At 41.1% G+C, this 18,938-nt stretch overlaps 1 protein-coding gene across 3 annotated transcripts in view; it reads right to left on the bottom strand.

Moving 5' to 3' along the window:
* Window positions 1-18,938, bottom strand: part of LOC310901349 (unconventional myosin-X-like) — an 85,752-nt gene that overhangs the window by 2,514 nt on the left and 64,300 nt on the right. For all 3 annotated transcript variants that reach the window (XM_083840699.1, XM_083840698.1, XM_083840700.1), the window contains 14 exons: window positions 18,626-18,869; window positions 17,751-17,846; window positions 16,033-16,126; window positions 15,374-15,429; window positions 13,738-13,880; window positions 11,783-11,977; window positions 10,398-10,555; window positions 9,115-9,238; window positions 7,445-7,742; window positions 5,971-6,178; window positions 5,402-5,538; window positions 3,827-3,950; window positions 1,780-2,229; window positions 856-1,047 (listed from right to left, as the gene is read on the bottom strand). In XM_083840699.1, coding sequence (XP_083696825.1) covers window positions 856-1,047; window positions 1,780-2,229; window positions 3,827-3,950; window positions 5,402-5,538; window positions 5,971-6,178; window positions 7,445-7,742; window positions 9,115-9,238; window positions 10,398-10,555; window positions 11,783-11,977; window positions 13,738-13,880; window positions 15,374-15,429; window positions 16,033-16,126; window positions 17,751-17,846; window positions 18,626-18,869 — 2,519 coding nt within the window. The remainder of the gene's footprint in view (window positions 1-855; window positions 1,048-1,779; window positions 2,230-3,826; window positions 3,951-5,401; window positions 5,539-5,970; window positions 6,179-7,444; window positions 7,743-9,114; window positions 9,239-10,397; window positions 10,556-11,782; window positions 11,978-13,737; window positions 13,881-15,373; window positions 15,430-16,032; window positions 16,127-17,750; window positions 17,847-18,625; window positions 18,870-18,938) is intronic.

The raw sequence follows: 18,938 nt of genomic DNA, 5'->3' as shown, positions 1-18,938 counted from the left end.
TGAAAGCAAGGTCAGTAACAGGTATGCAATGGCTTCTTTACAAATAAACGTTAAAAAGAATGTGATTTTTCGATATGGAAAAAAGCTGACAGAAGGATATGGCAGAACTCCACAAAATCCTGGGCTGCCTGGGAAAGACAAATTGAGAATGACTGGTTCCAGTCTTTCCCAACACAAGAAAGGGACGATATCAAATGAAATACAGTGGTAGACTAACTGGGGAGAGTATTTTTTTACCCATAAACAGCAGAATTCATTGTCATATTTGCAAGCATTTTTGAAACATATATATGCCTCTCTAGATTACTCTAGCATGTTCTTTATTGTGCACACTGTGCATAAAAAGACCTAAGTTTCCTCTGAGGTACATTCAGGATAGAGTTAACAGCAGTTAGGACTGTGATTCTGGTGGGAGAGAGCTGTGATCTTACAGCAGCGCCTCTTAGTACTTGACAAGTGTGTGTTCTGGCTTGTAGCTCAAAGAAAAGCACCTTTAACGCTACTAAAAATTTTTATTTTCTGATTTTGTGAACTCCACATTTATAAACTGGAAGGGAATGAAGTAACTGACAGGATGCACACTCATGAGCACCCAAAATTTGAAATTCCGAGTGCCATGGGAGACACTCAACCTCCTTCACTTTTTAAACAGCATCATTCTTTTTTATGTGTATCTCTGTATTCAAGACAGACACCTCAACCCTTTAGGTTTAAGGTCCCTTCATCTTTTTCTTTGGCTGTCCTGTCCCTTCAGCAGAAGTTCTTGCCTATAACCTTGTCTTGTCCTTAGAAATCAGAGCTTTACTGGAGCGCTAGTAAAACTGCACATATAACAAGTCTCGTGCTTTCACATACCTGGGACGTTTCAAAGAACATTTCTCTCTCATCCACTGTAATTTTGAAGGTGTTAGGTTGTGGAGCTCCAAAGAAAACAATGTGCTCGTACTGGAAAGTTTCTAGTGGTTTAGGGTCTCCGCGCTTGTAGACAGACACATTCTCTGTGCTGACTCCAAGCCAAAGATCATTTGGAAATCCACCCTCCTTGCACTGCAGAAAACAGAAACACGAAATTTTGCTTAAATGCAGTGGAGTATCAAATCATCTTTGATTCAAGGAAAAGCCCTCCTTTTCTGGCTCCTGTAGGGCATTTAATTTCTCCAGCCCAATATAAAAATAGTATGTCTACAGAAGGAATCTTGTAGGCACTCCTCTGCTAAGATTTAGAAGTGACGTGGCTGTGCGTAAATACCATTTGAGTAATAAATAATTATAGTACTTAACACTTATCAGATTTTAAAGAGATTTAGGAAGTTAAGATTCTCCTCATTATTTTACAGATCATAGAGTAAGGGCAAGCAACGTCCCATGGTAATCCATCTAGGCAGCAACAGAAATGAAAAAAACTGGAGCTGTGGATTCCTGCAGTAGCAGGCTAATCCCAGCAGTCTAAGACACCCAGTTTGAGTGGTTTCTGTCACATTGCTACAGAACAGGGTTGTGCTTTTTGCCGTGAAGGACGATATGGCTTCATTTTACTACCACTTCTACTAGCTACCATCTTCTTAAGCCCAGAAAAGTTTCCCCAAATCTACTGCTTTCTGCATCACAACTTTTTGTATATGTGTTACTACAGGCTTACTGTCAGCTTATTACGACAAAATGCAGCCAATTCCTGAAATTCCCTTCTGCTGCTGAGCAATATAATATATATAGCTGTATCTATTCTACAGGCTGATGCCTCTCCTTGGCAGTAGTTAAATGAGATTATGTATCTCTCACCTCAACATCGAAGAGGGTTGACCCATAACCTGGCCACTCCTTTACGATGGACATGTATTTCACCATGGCCTGATGCTGAGAGAGTCCCTGCAGCTTGGTCCATTTCTGTGCTATGCTTGCACGAGCAGCTGACAGCTCTTCCTTCACCCACATCTCCATCATTTGCTCCTCTTCTACCTTCTGCTTCTTTACAGAGCCTGTCTTGAAGCTACGTTTCAATGTCCCTTCAAGAAAGCTGGTCCGCCTCCTCTCCAGAGTGTGACTGGTGGTGCCACTGCTCTTTGTTGACTGCAGTATTTTGGATTTTAGTCTGTTAACTGGGTAGATCCCATCAAGGGTCCAACTTATTTTAGAATAATCCCCATGAAGGTACTGCAGCCGTAGCGCTGCTAGGCGCTGCAGGGTGTCCTCTGGTGCAGGAAAATGACCATCTATGAGGCTTTCATGAGCCTACAAAAAAAACAAAAAACACCCACAAGTCATTAGAAAGCAGAAACACACTTTATTCATATCTGGGTCCATGTAGGGATTCTTATGGTATTTGCCATAATAGAAAGCCAATCCCTGCAGGAAAGACCTAATTCAGGAGGTCAAAGCACACATTATAATAAAGAATTCAAAGTCTGTAACTGGTGGATGAGCAGACTGGGGAGGGAATGCGTCTTTCTGCAAGCTTGGACAGAAAGGACAACTCTGAAGGACCTTTAGGCCTTTAACAGATCCTTTAGATCTGTAACATATAGGAGAGCCAGAAACTGAGACAATTTGTTTAGTGCTCTACCAGCTGCAGCTCCTGTGTGGAGATTATATTCAATTACAGATAAAGTTGGATGCAATAAACTCAAGACATTCAACCTCAGCCTCATTGCACACCAGCACCTTTCACCTCCTCCTCTTTCATCTGGTGCCTCCCCCAGTCTTCTTGCTTCCTTTGCTTGCTTTTCTGTGAAATGTATTATTATTATAATATATATATAATTTTTTTTATTTTTTTTTACTGCGTCCATCACACATCAAAAAATGTGAAATGAATATCTCAATAACTCCTGCTCTCCTGTTACTTCTTTTCTACCAACCTTTGCTAGTGAAAGCTGTCTAGACCGAAAGCCTTGTCAGTTGGGATTTTGGTACAACTGAGTTTCCACAGAGTACTGTGTCCTGTTCCTGACTGTTTCCTAGACATTTAGTTAACAATACTTAATCTTCATTTCAAGAAAGTCCTCTTGGGGAACAGTTGTCTGTGTGATGTACGTGCCAACAACTTGATCAACAGCCAGTTTTAATCTTCATGACACTGACCCCTTGAACACATATTAATTAAATTTCAACAGATATCATATTCTGAGGCAAGATCATAGTGTTCATTAGAAGTAACAAAGATGGGTTGAATCACACAGCTGGCTACTCCACTCAGTTTACTTTTGCATCCCTAATTGCGGGGTTATTTCATACCAGTGTGATCTCTGGCCTAACAAGCATCATGTTGCTACAAACTATACTGACTTAAAAAAAAATTAGTCAGCAAACTATTGTCAACAACATTCTCTTTTCTTTTTGTTATAGTACTGTATTCCGGTGCCTATTAATCAGGAGAAATTGCCTGAAAGATAATTTTCTTTGTCAATTCCCATAACACCCCAAGGTTTGACTATTCTTGTAAGCTGGATCCAGCATACAGCTAGATTTTTCAATTTTCTTTACACCTGCATTCTGCAAGCAACTACTTTAGAGGATCATCTTAAACTATTATCTAAATTTCCGTATCTTTCAAAATTAAAGATGAATTCTAAAAGCATTTTATTATAATTGGTGCTTCAGTTTTTGGAAGCCTCTGTTAATTTTTCTTGCTTTTGTTCCAATACTCCTATTCCTTCGAGAATTTCTCTGTGTATCTGTTTGTTAGATTCCAGGCAAAAGTCTGAGACAATAAATTCTTCTGTTCAGACCAGCATTCACACTTCTAGTGTGAAGGTAAACCAGTTTTCTGTTTACTCTGGTGTACTTCTGCTACCCTGGAAACTAAATTATTCTCCCACTGCCAGCTTACCTGCTCAAACATGAAAGCAAACTCCACTCCATCTTTGGGAACATTCTCAATATCCAAGAAGCAGTAAAGTTTAAAATACAGCTGCCATTGTCCTTCTTCCTCTTCTTCCTCAGAGCCAGCAAGTCTGTAAGATAGGAAAGAGAATAAGAGAGGAAAAAAAAAACAGTAACCAGAAGCACCATGGTACTGGGATGTCCACAGTGCAACTCGTGATATAAAAGTTCCTCTGGATTTCTGAAACAGAAAGCATACAGAACTACCCTGTTTACCAGGGCAATCTTTGTGCAGCAGACTTTTCTGGTGGATTCAATTTTTTTTCTCTGAGTCACCTCATGCTTTGATTCAGCAGGACCCAAAGTTCTTATCAGATAAAAAAAATTGGATCAATAGTTCTATATAAATGCAAGAGTTATGGGGACGACACAAAGTGCTTCCCATTTTTAATATATTGTTTCTGTGTAGTCTTGTGACTGTGAAAAGCATCAATCTTGCCACCATTTATAACGATTTTATTTTTGTCTTCAGAACCAATATAAAATAGGCAATGGCAATAGCAGCTTTCTCTACAAATTACTGCTTTCTTTATATGCCTAGCCACAAAATCACAGTCCAGAGTAAGAAATTAGAGCTGCTTTTCTATGCCCACTTAAATCTTTGCTCTCTCTTCTGATGAAGCTATTATGAGGTAAATTGACAAGATGTTATCAAAGCTAGTTGATATAAAGACATTTTCGTAGAGGGCACTGAGCTGAGTACCCTGAATCATTTATCCAAATAGATTAATTTTCATGTGTGACTAGTGGTGATGAAGCCAATTACTTCAAAGGAAGAAGCATTGAAACTTATATTGCTGAGATGGTCCCTAAGTAGGGTTCACATTCATAAACTGTGCAAGGAAGAGTCACTGTTTGCAGCTCAGAAACGTCTACACAAACATCAAAGCAAACACTGGTGGCTACAAAATTACAGTTCCAAAAATGTGAAAAGCAGCACCCGTATCATTTCTTAACGCTTTCATGTTATATCACTTCGTTGGTCAAGGAGCTTACAGATAGTGTTTGCTTTTGTAGCCCATATTAACCTGCCCCATTCATCGCAATGGCACAAGTTACTATGCCAGAAAATACCTTGGTTTGATGGCGCTTCATTTTATAAGCTGCTCCAATCTGCAGATAGCTGTTGGTACTTCTAAATACATTGACATTATGTAATAATTCACTTATCCTACCACAAACAAGCCATGAGACAGTATTCCCCTTTCAGAGAAAGAGAATGATCAACACAGTTACGTGACTTAACCATTCTCTGAGCTCGGGTAGGAAACCATTACTATTTGATAAAGGCACTACTAATTTTGTCCTGACAAGCCTGATAAGTAATGCTTCTTTTTCACCAAAACAGATGTGAACCTAGTTTTCCACATAGTAAAAAAGAGCACTTGAACCTTACCAAAGAGAAGTTCACACCAAAGTGAACTCTTGAAACACAACAGCTACTTTGGATAAAACCACCTGATGGTACTCTCACTTAACCAGGTAGGAGTTAAAGCAACGGTTCCATAAAACATTCTTCTACCTTTCGAATTTGGCCAAGATATCAGCCACAATCACTCGACTCTCAACAGCACGGTCCACCTGCTGATTATGTTCAAAGAGAGCAAACATGTTGCGGCTGTCCTCCATTGCTAAGCCTCGGATCAACTTTTCAACCACCTGCAAACATCAGAGACAGATCACAGGGTTGGCGTTACACACTTTCTTAAGTTAGCTTCTTGGAAAAAAGAAAGGAAAATAAACAGATATTTTGTGTTTCTGAGCTAGTGGAATCACTGGCTGTGCAGATGGACAAATGCTACCACCAGCAGAAAAGAACAGAATGGAGATAAACTGCTGAGAGCTGGATGGGGTGATGGAAGCCAGTGTGGCTTGGCTTAGGTCATAGGAACTACCAGTCTACATCAGACCACAGTCTACTAAGCCCACCTCTGACAGTAGTCAAATCATGTTCCCAGGAAAGAATATAGAGGAATACATTCCCTAAACCCTGAAAAATTGGAGATGAATGGGGAAAAGGAGTCCCTTCAGCAGGCTCAGTACCTAGACACAGAGGTGTGCTTAGATCTAGTTAATTAGTAAATGCATTACCTCCCCAGCGCTCGTGTGGGAATTGATGGTGATTTTACAGGAGCCACCGCCATGGCAGTATACTGTTGTGGTCATTTCTTCACGGGTGAGAAGAGCCTGTATTTCCTCCTGGGAGGGTACAAACTCCCTTGTCTTTGTCCTCTTCAGAGAATCACTGATGAATTGTGCATATCTGTCTATTTCTGAGCCTGGAAAGAGATCTTTTACCCTAATTGTAAAGAGAAGCAAAAAAGCCATTACACAGTGAAACAGAAAACAAGCTTATTGCCATGTAACTTGGAATATTGTAGGCAGGGAATTCAGTAGAGATGTCAAACGCAATCACCAGATGAATGATCCCAGTTATTTCCCAAACCATAGAACCTGCTTTCACTAGTCACTCCCAAGTCACTTCAGTGCCATTTGTCAGCACCTTATGAAATCAGAAGTTCAAACTTCCAAGAGTTTAGTACTGGCTGAAGATAGGAGGATTAACTATCTGAATTCACAAAATTAAGATTAAAAAGTATGGAATCAAATATAAGCTTTTAAAATTTATTCTCAATTATCTCTTTTTACTTGCTGGATGTGCTTGAGGAATTTTTATAGTGTTTTTCAGAAACATTTTCAAGAAGGTAGAAAGTAGATGCTCATACATGTTCTCTTCTCTCCAAGGCCAGAAGTTTTAAAGTATAACAGTACATGCAACTCCAGTGATAAAAACATGCAAAGGCAACATGGAGTATTGCTCAGCATCTTTTAGAACCAGGCCTTGGATGTCTGAAAGATTCAGCTATTTTGTGTATTTGCATGAATTTCAACTCACTCTCTCCTCACTTGGAAGGAATCAAATAGACTTTATATGCCTTTTTTTATCATTAATGAATGGAATGAAGCTACATAACTGCAGCTTAGTTCCAATGCAGACCTCTTCAGAAAGTTGCTTTAGATGCTGAACATAAATTGGGAAGAATGTAAACAATTTAGTTCATGAAAATTGGAGGTTAAAGCAGATTAGAAATACAAATTGTAAGCCTTACATGCTTCGTTAAGCAAACAAACACTGAAAAACAGTAAATTGGATTTAGGGTATATCTGCTACTCCACAGTACACACATTTTGCCTGTGGTTGCTGCAAGGCAGTACCTACTTCAGTGAATATGAAGTGTGTTTCTCACCTTTCCTGCAGGCTGAGAATGTTTATAGGGACATTAGTAAGCAGTAGGTGATCAGCTGTAAATCCACTTTAACACAGTTTCATGGTATTCTGTGTAGGTAGCCTTATTTCCACATCCTTTTGACACCACGGATGGGTAGCAAGGGGGACAGGGTTTGAATACACCAGAACAGCTGGTAGCAAGATTTGTGCACAAGGGTGGGAGGCTGCAACACTACCGAAAGATGTGCACAGGAGGAGGGTGAGACACACAACTACACCAGGCAGTGGAAGGTAAGTAGGGACAAAGGAAACGATGCAAATTAAAAGGGCTTTTACCTTCTCAGGTGGAACTTGAGGTAACGAAGGATTCCTCTACTTGGCAGAAAAGTGCAGCTCATACATGACATCAGCTGCCAGTGGTGCAGGTTCCCAGTACTGTTGGGATGTGGCATGTGATTAGTTTGTTTGATGAGCTGACAATACACTTCATCACGAAGGGGCTTTAGATCATGGCAGGTCTGCAGAATGCCTTGGATAATTGGTATGGGGTCAGACACCGTCTCGATCTCCTGAAGGGAGTTAAAGATCTTCACTGCTTCATCCTGTAAGCTGCTGTAACCCTTCTCTTGTTGCACTGAGGAATGATCATAAAGGTGACATCAGGTAAGAATCTCCCCCGTTTCCTACTGGCCCAGCAGTAGGACGAACAACTATAGTATAGTCTGTGATGGAAGAACAGCAACCTGAGAATCTGCATTAGCTCATCTCTTGAACCTAAATTTCTACTCAAAATTCATTAATGCTTCCCTTTTACATGTGTAAATGTAGTTTTAATTAGTATTTACCAACATCTAACTTGTCACCATTGCAAATCCATTTTTGGATATCCTGTACAGAAAAGGAGAATAATGTTTTTAAAGGAAATTAGTGTTGAAATCTAGTTCAGTTAAAGGAAAAAAACAATAGTGACAAACTGATCCCAAGTGCCAACCTATTCTTATCCATTTTACTTCCCCCCCCAAAAAAAGTTTTTGAACAACAGGGAAAATTTAGCACACACAGAACAGGAAAGACTCTTGCCTGTTTTTCTGGGCACCATTCTTTTATGTTCAGTCCTTCCCTCTCCAACCCCAAGGTAAGTTTGATGACTTCCTGAAACCATGCTCAGAACATGGCAAATTACAGGCAGTTTCCTCTACCTGCTAGTCCAAAGCAGAGCAACTCCAATATTGCTTCATCCCATATGGTCAAAAACAAACCATCTGGCATCTCTGGGAGGTCATGGAAGCTATTATAGACCTCTTAAAGAGTCAGGCATTGACCTTCCTGCTTCCCTGCTGTCTGCCTTTGCCACAAATGTGCACATTGTATATCATTTAGTCTTTCTTGTCTGGTATGTTTGTGCTCCTAAGACACTTTGGGAACCTTACAATACTGAACGTGTTGTACAAAAGAATTTGTTATTATTAAAAAGAGAGATATTGCTTGTTGTTATTAATAATTCAACTACTGCCCTCCTAAGCTCCTTTGCGTAGGTGACCAGTTGGTCCTGGCAGCTTGTTCTACTTATCTATTGACTTGCTACATAACCTCTGCTACTGACACTTCAATTGACATCCTTTGATGCATCTCTCAGAGGAAGAGTTTCCTACCAGAAATAACATTTCCCAACATAAGGTGTCTCTGTGTTGATACACACACACACACACCATTTACGACCCAGTTGCAACTCATAAAGACAGGCTGCACATCCCCCAGATGGATGGTAAGCTATCTTCTCCCCTTTACTATAAGATACAGTGTGCCTAAGACACAAGGCTGCAGATGAAGCACACATTCTGGGAAGAGAAAGGGTCTAATCCCTCTCTCTGAACACTGTGGGATACACTGCTCCAAAATGAACTTCACCTGCATAAAGAGAGCTTATATACCACTTTTGTGGTGCTCAGGCTCCTCACTGATCCTTAAAATGAGAGTGGATTTTGTCATATGGGTAAAATACTTACAGTTGACACTAACATCTCCATATGGTAACGGGAGCAAGGGAGAATGCAAAGGGTGCTGAGTGTACCGCAAGATTGGGTTCCTCCTGTATGTCTGTTCCACTACTTCAAAGTTTGTGCTGTTTTCCTGGAAAAAAAAAATCCTCAAATGAGGATAGTCATTCCTAAGATGTCCTTATACATTTGGAGTCAAATCAACCACCTTTATTGATATTCTGGAAGGTCCATAGAGGGATGAGGTGACTAAAGAATAATTTACATATAAAAATTACTCTGTACATTATTTCTGAAAATAAAATGTAAGAATAACGATACTGGGTCACCAAGCACAGGGTCTTGATTCCAAATGCAGCTTGTGACTAATGCCTACAGCAGGCATGTAACAGGCACATACGGCATGATTCCTCCTCCTTCCTTCTTTGCTAAAAAGTTGACAAAGCTTTTTGGAAATTAAAATAAACTTTATGACCAGGATCACCATCATCCACATGCTTGCTGATCCCCTCAAAGACCTTTAGGATATATGCCAAGTATGGCTGTTTTGTATTTCCCCAGATCCCCCCTGAATCTTTTCTTATAGCTTAGTCACATTAGCTGCCTCCCATTTCTTCAACGTTAGGACCACATAGCCTAGGGTTACATTCTACAGCCAGTAGTAATTCAGTAATTCATTTCAGTTCCTTTAGAGCTGTGGAGTTATTGCCAATTGATCTGGGCTATATTTCACACTCTGTTTTATTGATGTGTTCCACAATCCCTCTAACTGACACCTCAGCTGGCAAGTTTCTCAAATTCATCCCTTTTAGAGACAGGCTGCAATACTGGAATTTCCCTGCACTCCTCTGTAGTCATCAGTTATGCAGAGAATTAATTCAGGTTTTCAGATGTGTTACCATTATTACACACTTCCTTTTCGCCTCCATCAACTGGTCCTATCAATTTACTGGCAAGCCCCTTGTCTTAGATACCTTTCTTGGTCTGTCTTCTGATTATACATTTAATTTGCTAGAGTTTCTATTTATGTGTCCAGAAGATGCTTAGGCAAAGGAAAGGATGCAGCAGAGATTTGCACATACTTGATGGTATAAATCCTCCATGCAATTTGTAATTGCACAGCAGTTATAGCCTAGACTCAAGCAGATCAGTTAGCAAGCTGATTCAAAATAAAATTCACATAAGATTCGATTATTTAGTTATACAATCATTTAGGTTTCTTTTACTTTTTGGTTACCCCATGAGAGCAACCTCGTTTGTTGCCACAAGGGAATCAGCATGATGCTACCTACCCTGATGTCACGGATGAGTTGCTGTGTAGGTGTTTCTATGGGAACTTTGCTGTCAATGACACCTTGGATGGCAGAGGCCCAGCGCATGGCTTCATTCAGCAGCTTTGTGTACAGTCTGTAGGAGTGCTTTCGCCCATGGACAATTATGTTCCAGTAGCCTGTAGAGACACAAAGAATCTAGAAGGTTAAAGTTGCTTCCATTTTACCTTCTCTTTTTGTCTGTAACACCTGTCTGAGGAAAACCCTTGCTGCTTTGTTAGTTACATGTGGTGTGTGTGGTTAAAATGGACTGGGTAGACAGTAACATTCCCCGTTCCCAAAATGGACTTCACAGTAGGAAAGTCCCAATCCAGGTTTTGGCACAAATACAGCTTTCCAGGACACAAGTAGCTCACACTGTAACATAAATACTTTCCGGCCAACCAGGCAACTCACTTCCACAGTCAGGGTTTCGGCTACACTGTGCTATTAATGGCTCAGAAAATGACCAGCCTAAACACATGCACCCGGTCCCATTGCCAAATCAATTCTCGTAAATTTTAAAAATCATGCAGTTGACAAACTGAGAGAAAAGGTCAGGATGACGACAATTCACTCCACTACAGGCAGCCCTAGGTGTCTGTTGAGATCACAAATGTGGAAGATTTATTGCAAGTGAGCAGAAGAAACTTCCTCATCTCACTTTACTAAACACACCGCAGTATCCCACTGCTAGCAGTTTGCTTCCAGACCTCTTAAAAAATATCCCAGGTTACTCCAGTACTCAAAAATCCAGTATTTCAAGTTTTGTTCTAAGCTTCACCTTCTTTGTCAGGGGGGTTTACCCCTTGCCTCACAAGCTCATTTCCATCCCAAACTCAAGGTGCAAGCAGTGGAGAATGGTGGCAGACCCTGCCCTACCAGGACAGCGTCACACTGCACAGAAAGCAAACATAGGCCCCTGTCATCTTTCGGTTCTAGCAGGCTGAGTGCTACAAAAAAGACTGAGGTATATGACATTACTGTTATTTAAGGGAATAACATTGATCCGAGAGACAAACACAGCTCATGCTATATCACGGCAGCTACTTAGTGCTGATGGTATTTACATGTGAGCATTAAGAACTCGGACCTATTTGGAAAACATTTAGATAAATAGTGACACTACTCAGTGAAAAAATATAGGCACTGTACACCTCCATCAGGTGTGAGGGAACTACCATCACTTGCACGCTGTTCTCTCGTCCTTTGCAAGGCTCATATGGTTTGTGTGGGGAAGAAGTTTGCAACCACAATCACCAAGACTGTATCTCAGCAAGACACACCATTACATTCCTGCACCCTCCCCTCTTCAGGCAACTCCACCCATGCAACACCTGCTGATTACTGTTTGCTCCTCTTCTTACCTGTGTCTTTAAAGACCCTCTCATCGGGCTGCACCACGGAGCAGAGGCTGTTGAGCACAAGTGTGCCAAGCTTGGCAGCTGTGCGCTCGGATGACTTGTAGTAATCAAGTGCAGTGTTTGTCAGCACAAACCAGCGTTTCTTCATCTTCAGAGAGGACATCTTGTTGCTGCTCTGAACCTCTTTATGGAGCCAGCCTAGCAGAGGAACACAGGCACGTCAGTTCACCACAACAGCAACCTCGTCGCTTCCTGGTGGCTCTCTACCTCTGGGAGCAGAACTCAAACTCTCTGCAAAAACTTCATACTGGGACCTGCCAGTTCTGCTTTACCGGCTGGAGCAGTATCCCGCACAGTCACTCTAAGAAATTAGACAATTTTTTCATGGAACTGTTCTAATTTTCAGCCCCATGTATGGTTTTCTCATTGAGCTGTGGTTTAGTTTGACATCACCATTAGGGCATTCTCTGTCCAGGATGCTTCTCTCACAAGTCACAGCCATCTGAATAAATCATTTACAATTCATTTCTTCCAAAGAGATGCCAAATGCCTATCCAAACCTGGGTGGAAGAGGTTTGGTGGTACATTTCTTCTAGTAGAATGATCTGTAAGCATTACATGCATCTCTTCTTCCTATGATCAGGAAAATATTCTCTCTCTCATTTTAGATTCCTCACAGAGGAAAAAAAAAAGAAAAAAAAAGCAGAAAAAAAATTCAGTGCTATAAAAGAAAAAATTACAGTCGGTGTTACTAAACCTGTTGAAAAGATAGTTTTCTATTCAGAGCTGTAAAAAGCAATGCCCACCCACAAGGCAAAAAGTTCAAAGAACGTGGGACTGATCCCAGAGGTTGCATATAAAGAAAAAATAAAGAGACAGACTTTGCGGTTCTCAAATAGCCTCTCAAATAGCCATATGTTTTACTGTGAAGTGCAACACATACACTGACTTTGCAAAAGAATATTTAGACTTTTTTCTTTAATGAACAAAATGAAATAAAAGGAGCTGTTGCCTTGCAATTAAGTATTTTGAATTTAAGGGACTCCAGCTGATAATGTTAACACAGGTTATCAGACAATCTCCTTGAAATGTTTAAGACCTGGATTATAGAAGGCTTTGCCTCTTTTTGGTGACTCTCTTCTTCCTCTACTCCTGCTTTGCCATGACCACTCTCAGACCTTTATTCCGTCATAGATACTTTCTGGAAGATGTAGGGCAATTTGCTCAAATGCTTGCTTTCCACAGATTGAGACCCGAGTGTCTTTGTATATTAAAGAACATGTAACGAGCTAAAACTACTGAGGAAATTTAAAAATATTTGAGAAAAAAGGGAGAATATTTTGTATTATATGCACGAACATTACTCATGCATCAGTGCCTCTATGTCCAGCTGAGCTCCAACTAGAGACAGAATATAAATCTTTTGCTCAACCTTAGAGAATTATTCTCACTTCACTATGTCTATCAGAATCAGGTTAGTTTGTTCAGCTGAGGACAGCAGCAATCCTACAAAGATCTCTCTCCCTCCCTCTCAGCATGACAGGTGTCAGAAGGAACAGAGCTTTCTGAAAACAAAAGCTGCAGTGTCATGTCATAGTCAGTCTAAGCCAGCTGCTCTCAAGCAGCAGCCATGCTCCCTCCTATTCCCTGCTGGCATTTGCTCGACAACATGTTGAAACAGGCTATGGAACTAACACCAGAAAAATAAACATATAAAGAAATACTTATTTTTCCAGTGTTAGCTTTCTGAACCCACCTGATGTGGAGTCAGACAAGAGTCAGTGCCAGCAGAGCACAGGAGGCAGCCAACAGCAGGCAGGAAAATGGAGGGGGCAGGCAATGGTTGTGTTTTGGGAGCAGCTAAACGCTAGCTTGGATTAGCTACAGTCAAACCTCCCACTCAAATCACAAACAGAAGATGAGTTTCACATGTCATAACTGTGTGCATTTCCCTTTACCTCTCACAAGGAATTCCTGGCCATCAACCTTAGATTCGCCTTTTGGTTTCTGCAGAAGGGAGATCCAATGATGCATCTCCTCAGGGGTGTCGCTGTTGCAGTGAATCACTCGATTTGCTGTGATGATCACAAAAGAGTTTGGTCTGCCAGAAAATAAAAGCATTAGAAATCAGACGACGTCATACAAATATCTGAAATCACAGCACACCCAAAGCCATGTCCTTTACCTTTCCATAGGCACTGCAGAAAGATTCTTGGAATACAAACTACAGAGAAGTGAAGAAACTCTTAAGAGCATCCCCTGTGCAGTTGTTCTGCAAACTGATGAATGCAGAGTCCAGACAGATAGAATTAAACACTTTCCAAAAGCTATTTTCAAAGACTACAAAACATTCATTAGTTAATGCCCAGTTGTAAAATGTCCTGGGTTCGTAAGCACAGGACTTTGCTCTATCCTCTGATTGGGTTGAGCTAGTGCTAGTACCACTGGGCTAGGCTAGTACAGCTGTTCTGCTCATACTTACTAAAACCAGTAATGCAGTAGCAAATGTAGTTCCCAGCAGCAACAGCTAAAATGGGTCTGCGATTGGTTTTAGGAAGGATGAGCTGATCCTGACAAAAAAGCTATGGAAAATAAAAATAAGCTGCATAAAAACATGGTTGAAAAATAAGCATTCTCCTTAGAACTTAACATAATTCAAACACTGACACTCCAGAAGAGTGTACCTCAGCAGATTCATGAAGGAATTCTGCCTGTTCATCTTACTATTTGTGCCCTTTTATTTTTAAATTTTTACTGGCACACAGATTAACTCTGAGGAGTCCGGGCTGGGCAAAACACTTTTGCTTCAAAGAAATCTTAGTTTGCTACCAAGATATGCATTTTCTAAACTAGTAACCACAAAGTCCCTGCAATCTGGGAGAGAAAAAAAAAGCAACAACAACAACAACAGAGCACAGAAGTAAATAGCTTAATAGCTAACATTTTACTTCAGTACTGCAGTGAGAAGCTTGGCCCTGGCTGAACCTGTTAACACTGTAGGAAATAATTAAATGTTAATGTAAAATGATATGAAATGCTCCATAATCTCTTCTCTGAAGCTAACTTATCTGTGAACTAAAAGCCTGTGCTTTGCTGCATCACAAAGATTTCAAGTGGAGTACAGATTTTTAAATTCATTCCATGTTGTTTTGTGTTGTGTTGTTGTTTTTTTGTGTGTGTTGTTCTGTGTTTGTTTGTTTGTTTTTAATGTGTTGTTTTATTTTTTTCCTTAAATTTACAAGATTAGCTTGAAATTGCTCTGTTGAAAAACTGGAAGTACTGCTTTTGTTGGACATTTTTATTTAGTGTTAATAGTAGATAAGACTATAATTTCTTGACATTTAGATTACACTGTTCTCACTCTTCAGATGGAAACGTGTACTGAAACTTTCACTCAAAGACAATACACTTGTGAACTTTGTGCCTGGAAAGTAGCATAGCTTGGAAGAAACTAAGGACTTTTAGCTGAGTTTCTTTGTGAGATAAATTCTTAGGAGTTTAAACAAATGTAAACTTCAAACAAAACCTGGGCCTACCCACAAAAATAAGTCAGGGAGTTTCCAATCTAAGAAATGGCCATATTGCTATACATACCTGTCAGGGTTGTCAGAGGCACAGACAGAGTCAATAAGCCCAACATCCAGGGTTCCCTGTACAGTGAAAGAGACAGGTAACAGGAATTGCTTGCATCTTAAATTACGGACATTCTCCTTAGTGAATAGTATTGAACCTGAAAGCATTCTTCTGAATTCCAATAGCTTAAGTAGCAATGAGCATATGAGAAAGGCATGAGTGAGTCGCCTTTGCTCCCTAAACAACATGAAAAGGTGTGCAAGGACTCCAGAGAACTGCAAGAAAGAGAGCTACACATTTTCAGAGAGCATTATTAAGGTCTGCCTCCACATTTCAATACTCCTGAAATACATAAATACATTGTTCTTCTCTACTGTTTATCTTCTGTCTGGAAAACTGACACAGACTAGTCCCATAATCCCATCCAAAAACATTTTATCTGCAAGAGGCAAAGCAAAGAACATAGCCAATGTTGATCATGTTGACACCCACCACAGCCGCCACGATCTTCACTTCTTACCCTCTTTTCTATCAGCTTCGCTGTTTCTTTTTAAAAAAATGTGTAACTTTCTTCTACTGCTCATGAACTACAGCACTGCATGTCCTTGAAAAACATGCACAAAATAGTTAAACACAGATGGCTCTGAACATGCCCACGGACTGGTTGCACAGTAACTCACCACAGCATTCTTTGGATTGGCCTGTTCATCTTGCATTTCCCTCAGCTGCTGTGCCGTAGCGCTGTGTACTCGGCTCAGGACATTAAACCAACCGCTGGCAATCAAAACAGACTCAAAGTTAAGATTTGGGTACTGAAACTAGCTCTGGAATATCATCAAGGAACCTGGAAAGCTGCCAGTGGGAAAATTTCTTCATTCACAATTTCCTGCAGACTATGCTGCAAAACATCTCTTGGGCTGATCATGCCATACCCTAATATCTTCCTTCCTCCCTATTTATCCATGAAAATTCTGTGCACGTTCTCCAACCCACTGACAGCTGCTCCCACAAAATCCAGTTTTCTACTTGCTATTCAAGAAACTGCAGGCAGGCGGTGGACTCACTGGGGAGCACGTGTCAGCAGAATAAGAGCATATAGCAGTTTGTAAAGACGGGGTCAGTTGGAATCTTTGGGGACTCTTAGTCCTAGAGACTCCTGGGAGCCTTCCTGACTAGGCTCTGTCTGATCCACTCATAAACTCGAGAGTCATATGGCTCTCTATTAATCATGGGGTTTTTATAAGTTCATTTGGAGTGAAGTTATTTGTCTGTGAAAGGGCTTCTCATTACAGGCATATCTGGAGGCTGAATCTCTGTTGCAGAACAAGCAGATTCTTATCTGCAGCTTCCAGTGAGATCAGCAAACATCTAGACTTTGTGGAGGGTTCTCAAACTGGAGACTGTACAACATCTGTCCTTTGCTAGTGCAAGCGTTGGTGCTTTCTTCTCCCCCAGAACAGAGACTGCTGTGGCACAGACAGAGCCCACATTCGGGTTACGCTTGTCCTAGCAATTCTATAATGGTATCTTAGGGCATGACTATTCCAATTGTGGAGGTTCTGAGTTAAGAAGATACTCTCTCTTTGGCTACTACCCCTTGAATTTGTCTGTTTCTCATTTATGTGGTTGCTCTGTAGTCTACTTCTGTTAATTTATTTGTGTCCAAACACTTTATCCCTTCCTCCCCCTACACCAAATGAAATAACAGACCCAAAATAACTTCACTGAATCAGATTAAACTAGATAAGGGAAACAGTTACACTAGCAAGAGCTTTGGTAAGAGTGGGAGAATGGTGCGGAAGACATAAGCAGACAGGGTTAGTAACCTCTTAACTTGGCTTTCTATAGCCCAAACAGGTTGTCCAACCTGCCCTTAAACAACTGATTCCCACTGCCTGGCCAGGACGCCAAGAAGGAAGGACATGAGTCATTTGTTTGCTTTGCACTGGGAAGATTTTATCGGATGACATTACAGACTCTGATAAGCCGCAGCCTTTTCTCTGTCTCCTGGATAAAACCCAGCTGCTCTTGCAATCATTTACAGGCAACATGAATAGACTTTTTGTTTGATTCAAGATTCCATTTAATAAATAAATCAGCTATTAGAAGTTCCAGTTTATGTTAAGGTTTTGTGTGTCTCCTGAAGTAACCCTTGAATTCAGCATGCTCACAGCCACGTGCAGAAGGTGGCAGTCCTGTGACTGTGAGGCTGAGCTACCATCTCAGTACCTGCAACAAGGAGTCCCCGAAGCAGAAGTGTACCTTACGGTAGGTGACACTCAGGAATGAATCCCCACTTTTCTCCAGCAAAAGGGAAGTGGTTGTGTTCCCCAGGCTCCCCCATGAGCAGCTGGGTCAGATCTAGACTGAACAAACTTAGCAAAACTCGCTCTTATACCTGGCATCTTCTGGTGACTCTGCCACAATGTGATAAACTCTGTCTTCTGTCACAATGTCCAAGGCATTCTCCTTCTCATGAATGTCCACGATCTCCCTGGAATACAGCAAATTACAAGACAGATGCCGAAAACCTTTTACAGGAATAAATTGTGTCAGATAGATTGCAACTTTGACAGAGATACAAAATTCCTTTAACACACATTACAACTTTTAGGGTCCCCTCATATAGATCTGTACAGTTAACCTACTATAAAACCAGAACTTAAGGAATTAAATGGATTTTCTTCAAGCCACCAGCAGACGGGATAGAAGAGAGAACTGGGAGGTTGATATGGAGGGCTGTTTACAAAGTGGGGTGTGCCACTTTTTTTTGGCACTTTACAGGGCCACAGAATGCCAAGAGGTGACTAGTCTCTCCTTTCCTTCAGCAGGAGCTGAGGAATTGGCTACGGTGGCAAAAAGAACATTCAAGGCTCAGGAAAAGGCACAGCACTTGCTGCCAAATTCAAATCCTGCTGCGTGCTTCATACCATCACAGTGAAATGCCTGGGGAGTCCAAGAAACAGATGGAACCAGGGTAGGGAAGGATGCATGGGGTATGTACTTAATTAGCTCCTCCTGGTCTGGCTCCATCCATGGCTTTGAAAGAGCTTCTGCCAGACTATGAAATGCAAGACTGGAAGAAGGACTACCAAATAATTCCAGACTCCCTCCAGAGTAAAACTAGAAGCTCTAATCATCTTTTCCTTCCCTTATGTTTCTGATTCTTCAGCCCTACAGGAGACCTGTAGAGGGATAAACTGGCTGCACCGGACACTTCATTATCAATTTAGAGCAAATACTAGGGATCAAAATGATTAATTCCTCACTCACTTTGCCCTTCTGATATCAATTGTCCCCTTCAGCTTTTCCTCGCTATCATTCTCAAAGTACATCAGCTTGGATTCTCGAAGCACAAACCAACGGCGTTTCCAGTTGCGGCGTGAAAGCGTCGACATGCCTCCGCCTTTTTTGTAGAGCCAGCCTGACTTCAGTGCCTCCTGCTTGGTGCGGAACCACATGAAGGCCTCGTTCTTCAGGACACACCAGCGCCGCCTCCATGGGTTCATGAGGCCTCCTGCAAAGCAAGGGAGCAAGATCTCATCAGACATGCAGCCATGACCATTTCTCCATTCTGATCCTGCTT

This window comes from Anser anser, assembly GCF_964211835.1.
Source record: "Anser anser genome assembly, chromosome: 6".
Lineage (NCBI taxonomy): Eukaryota > Metazoa > Chordata > Aves > Anseriformes > Anatidae > Anser > Anser anser.
This window is presented reverse-complemented; position numbering and strand designations above follow the sequence as displayed.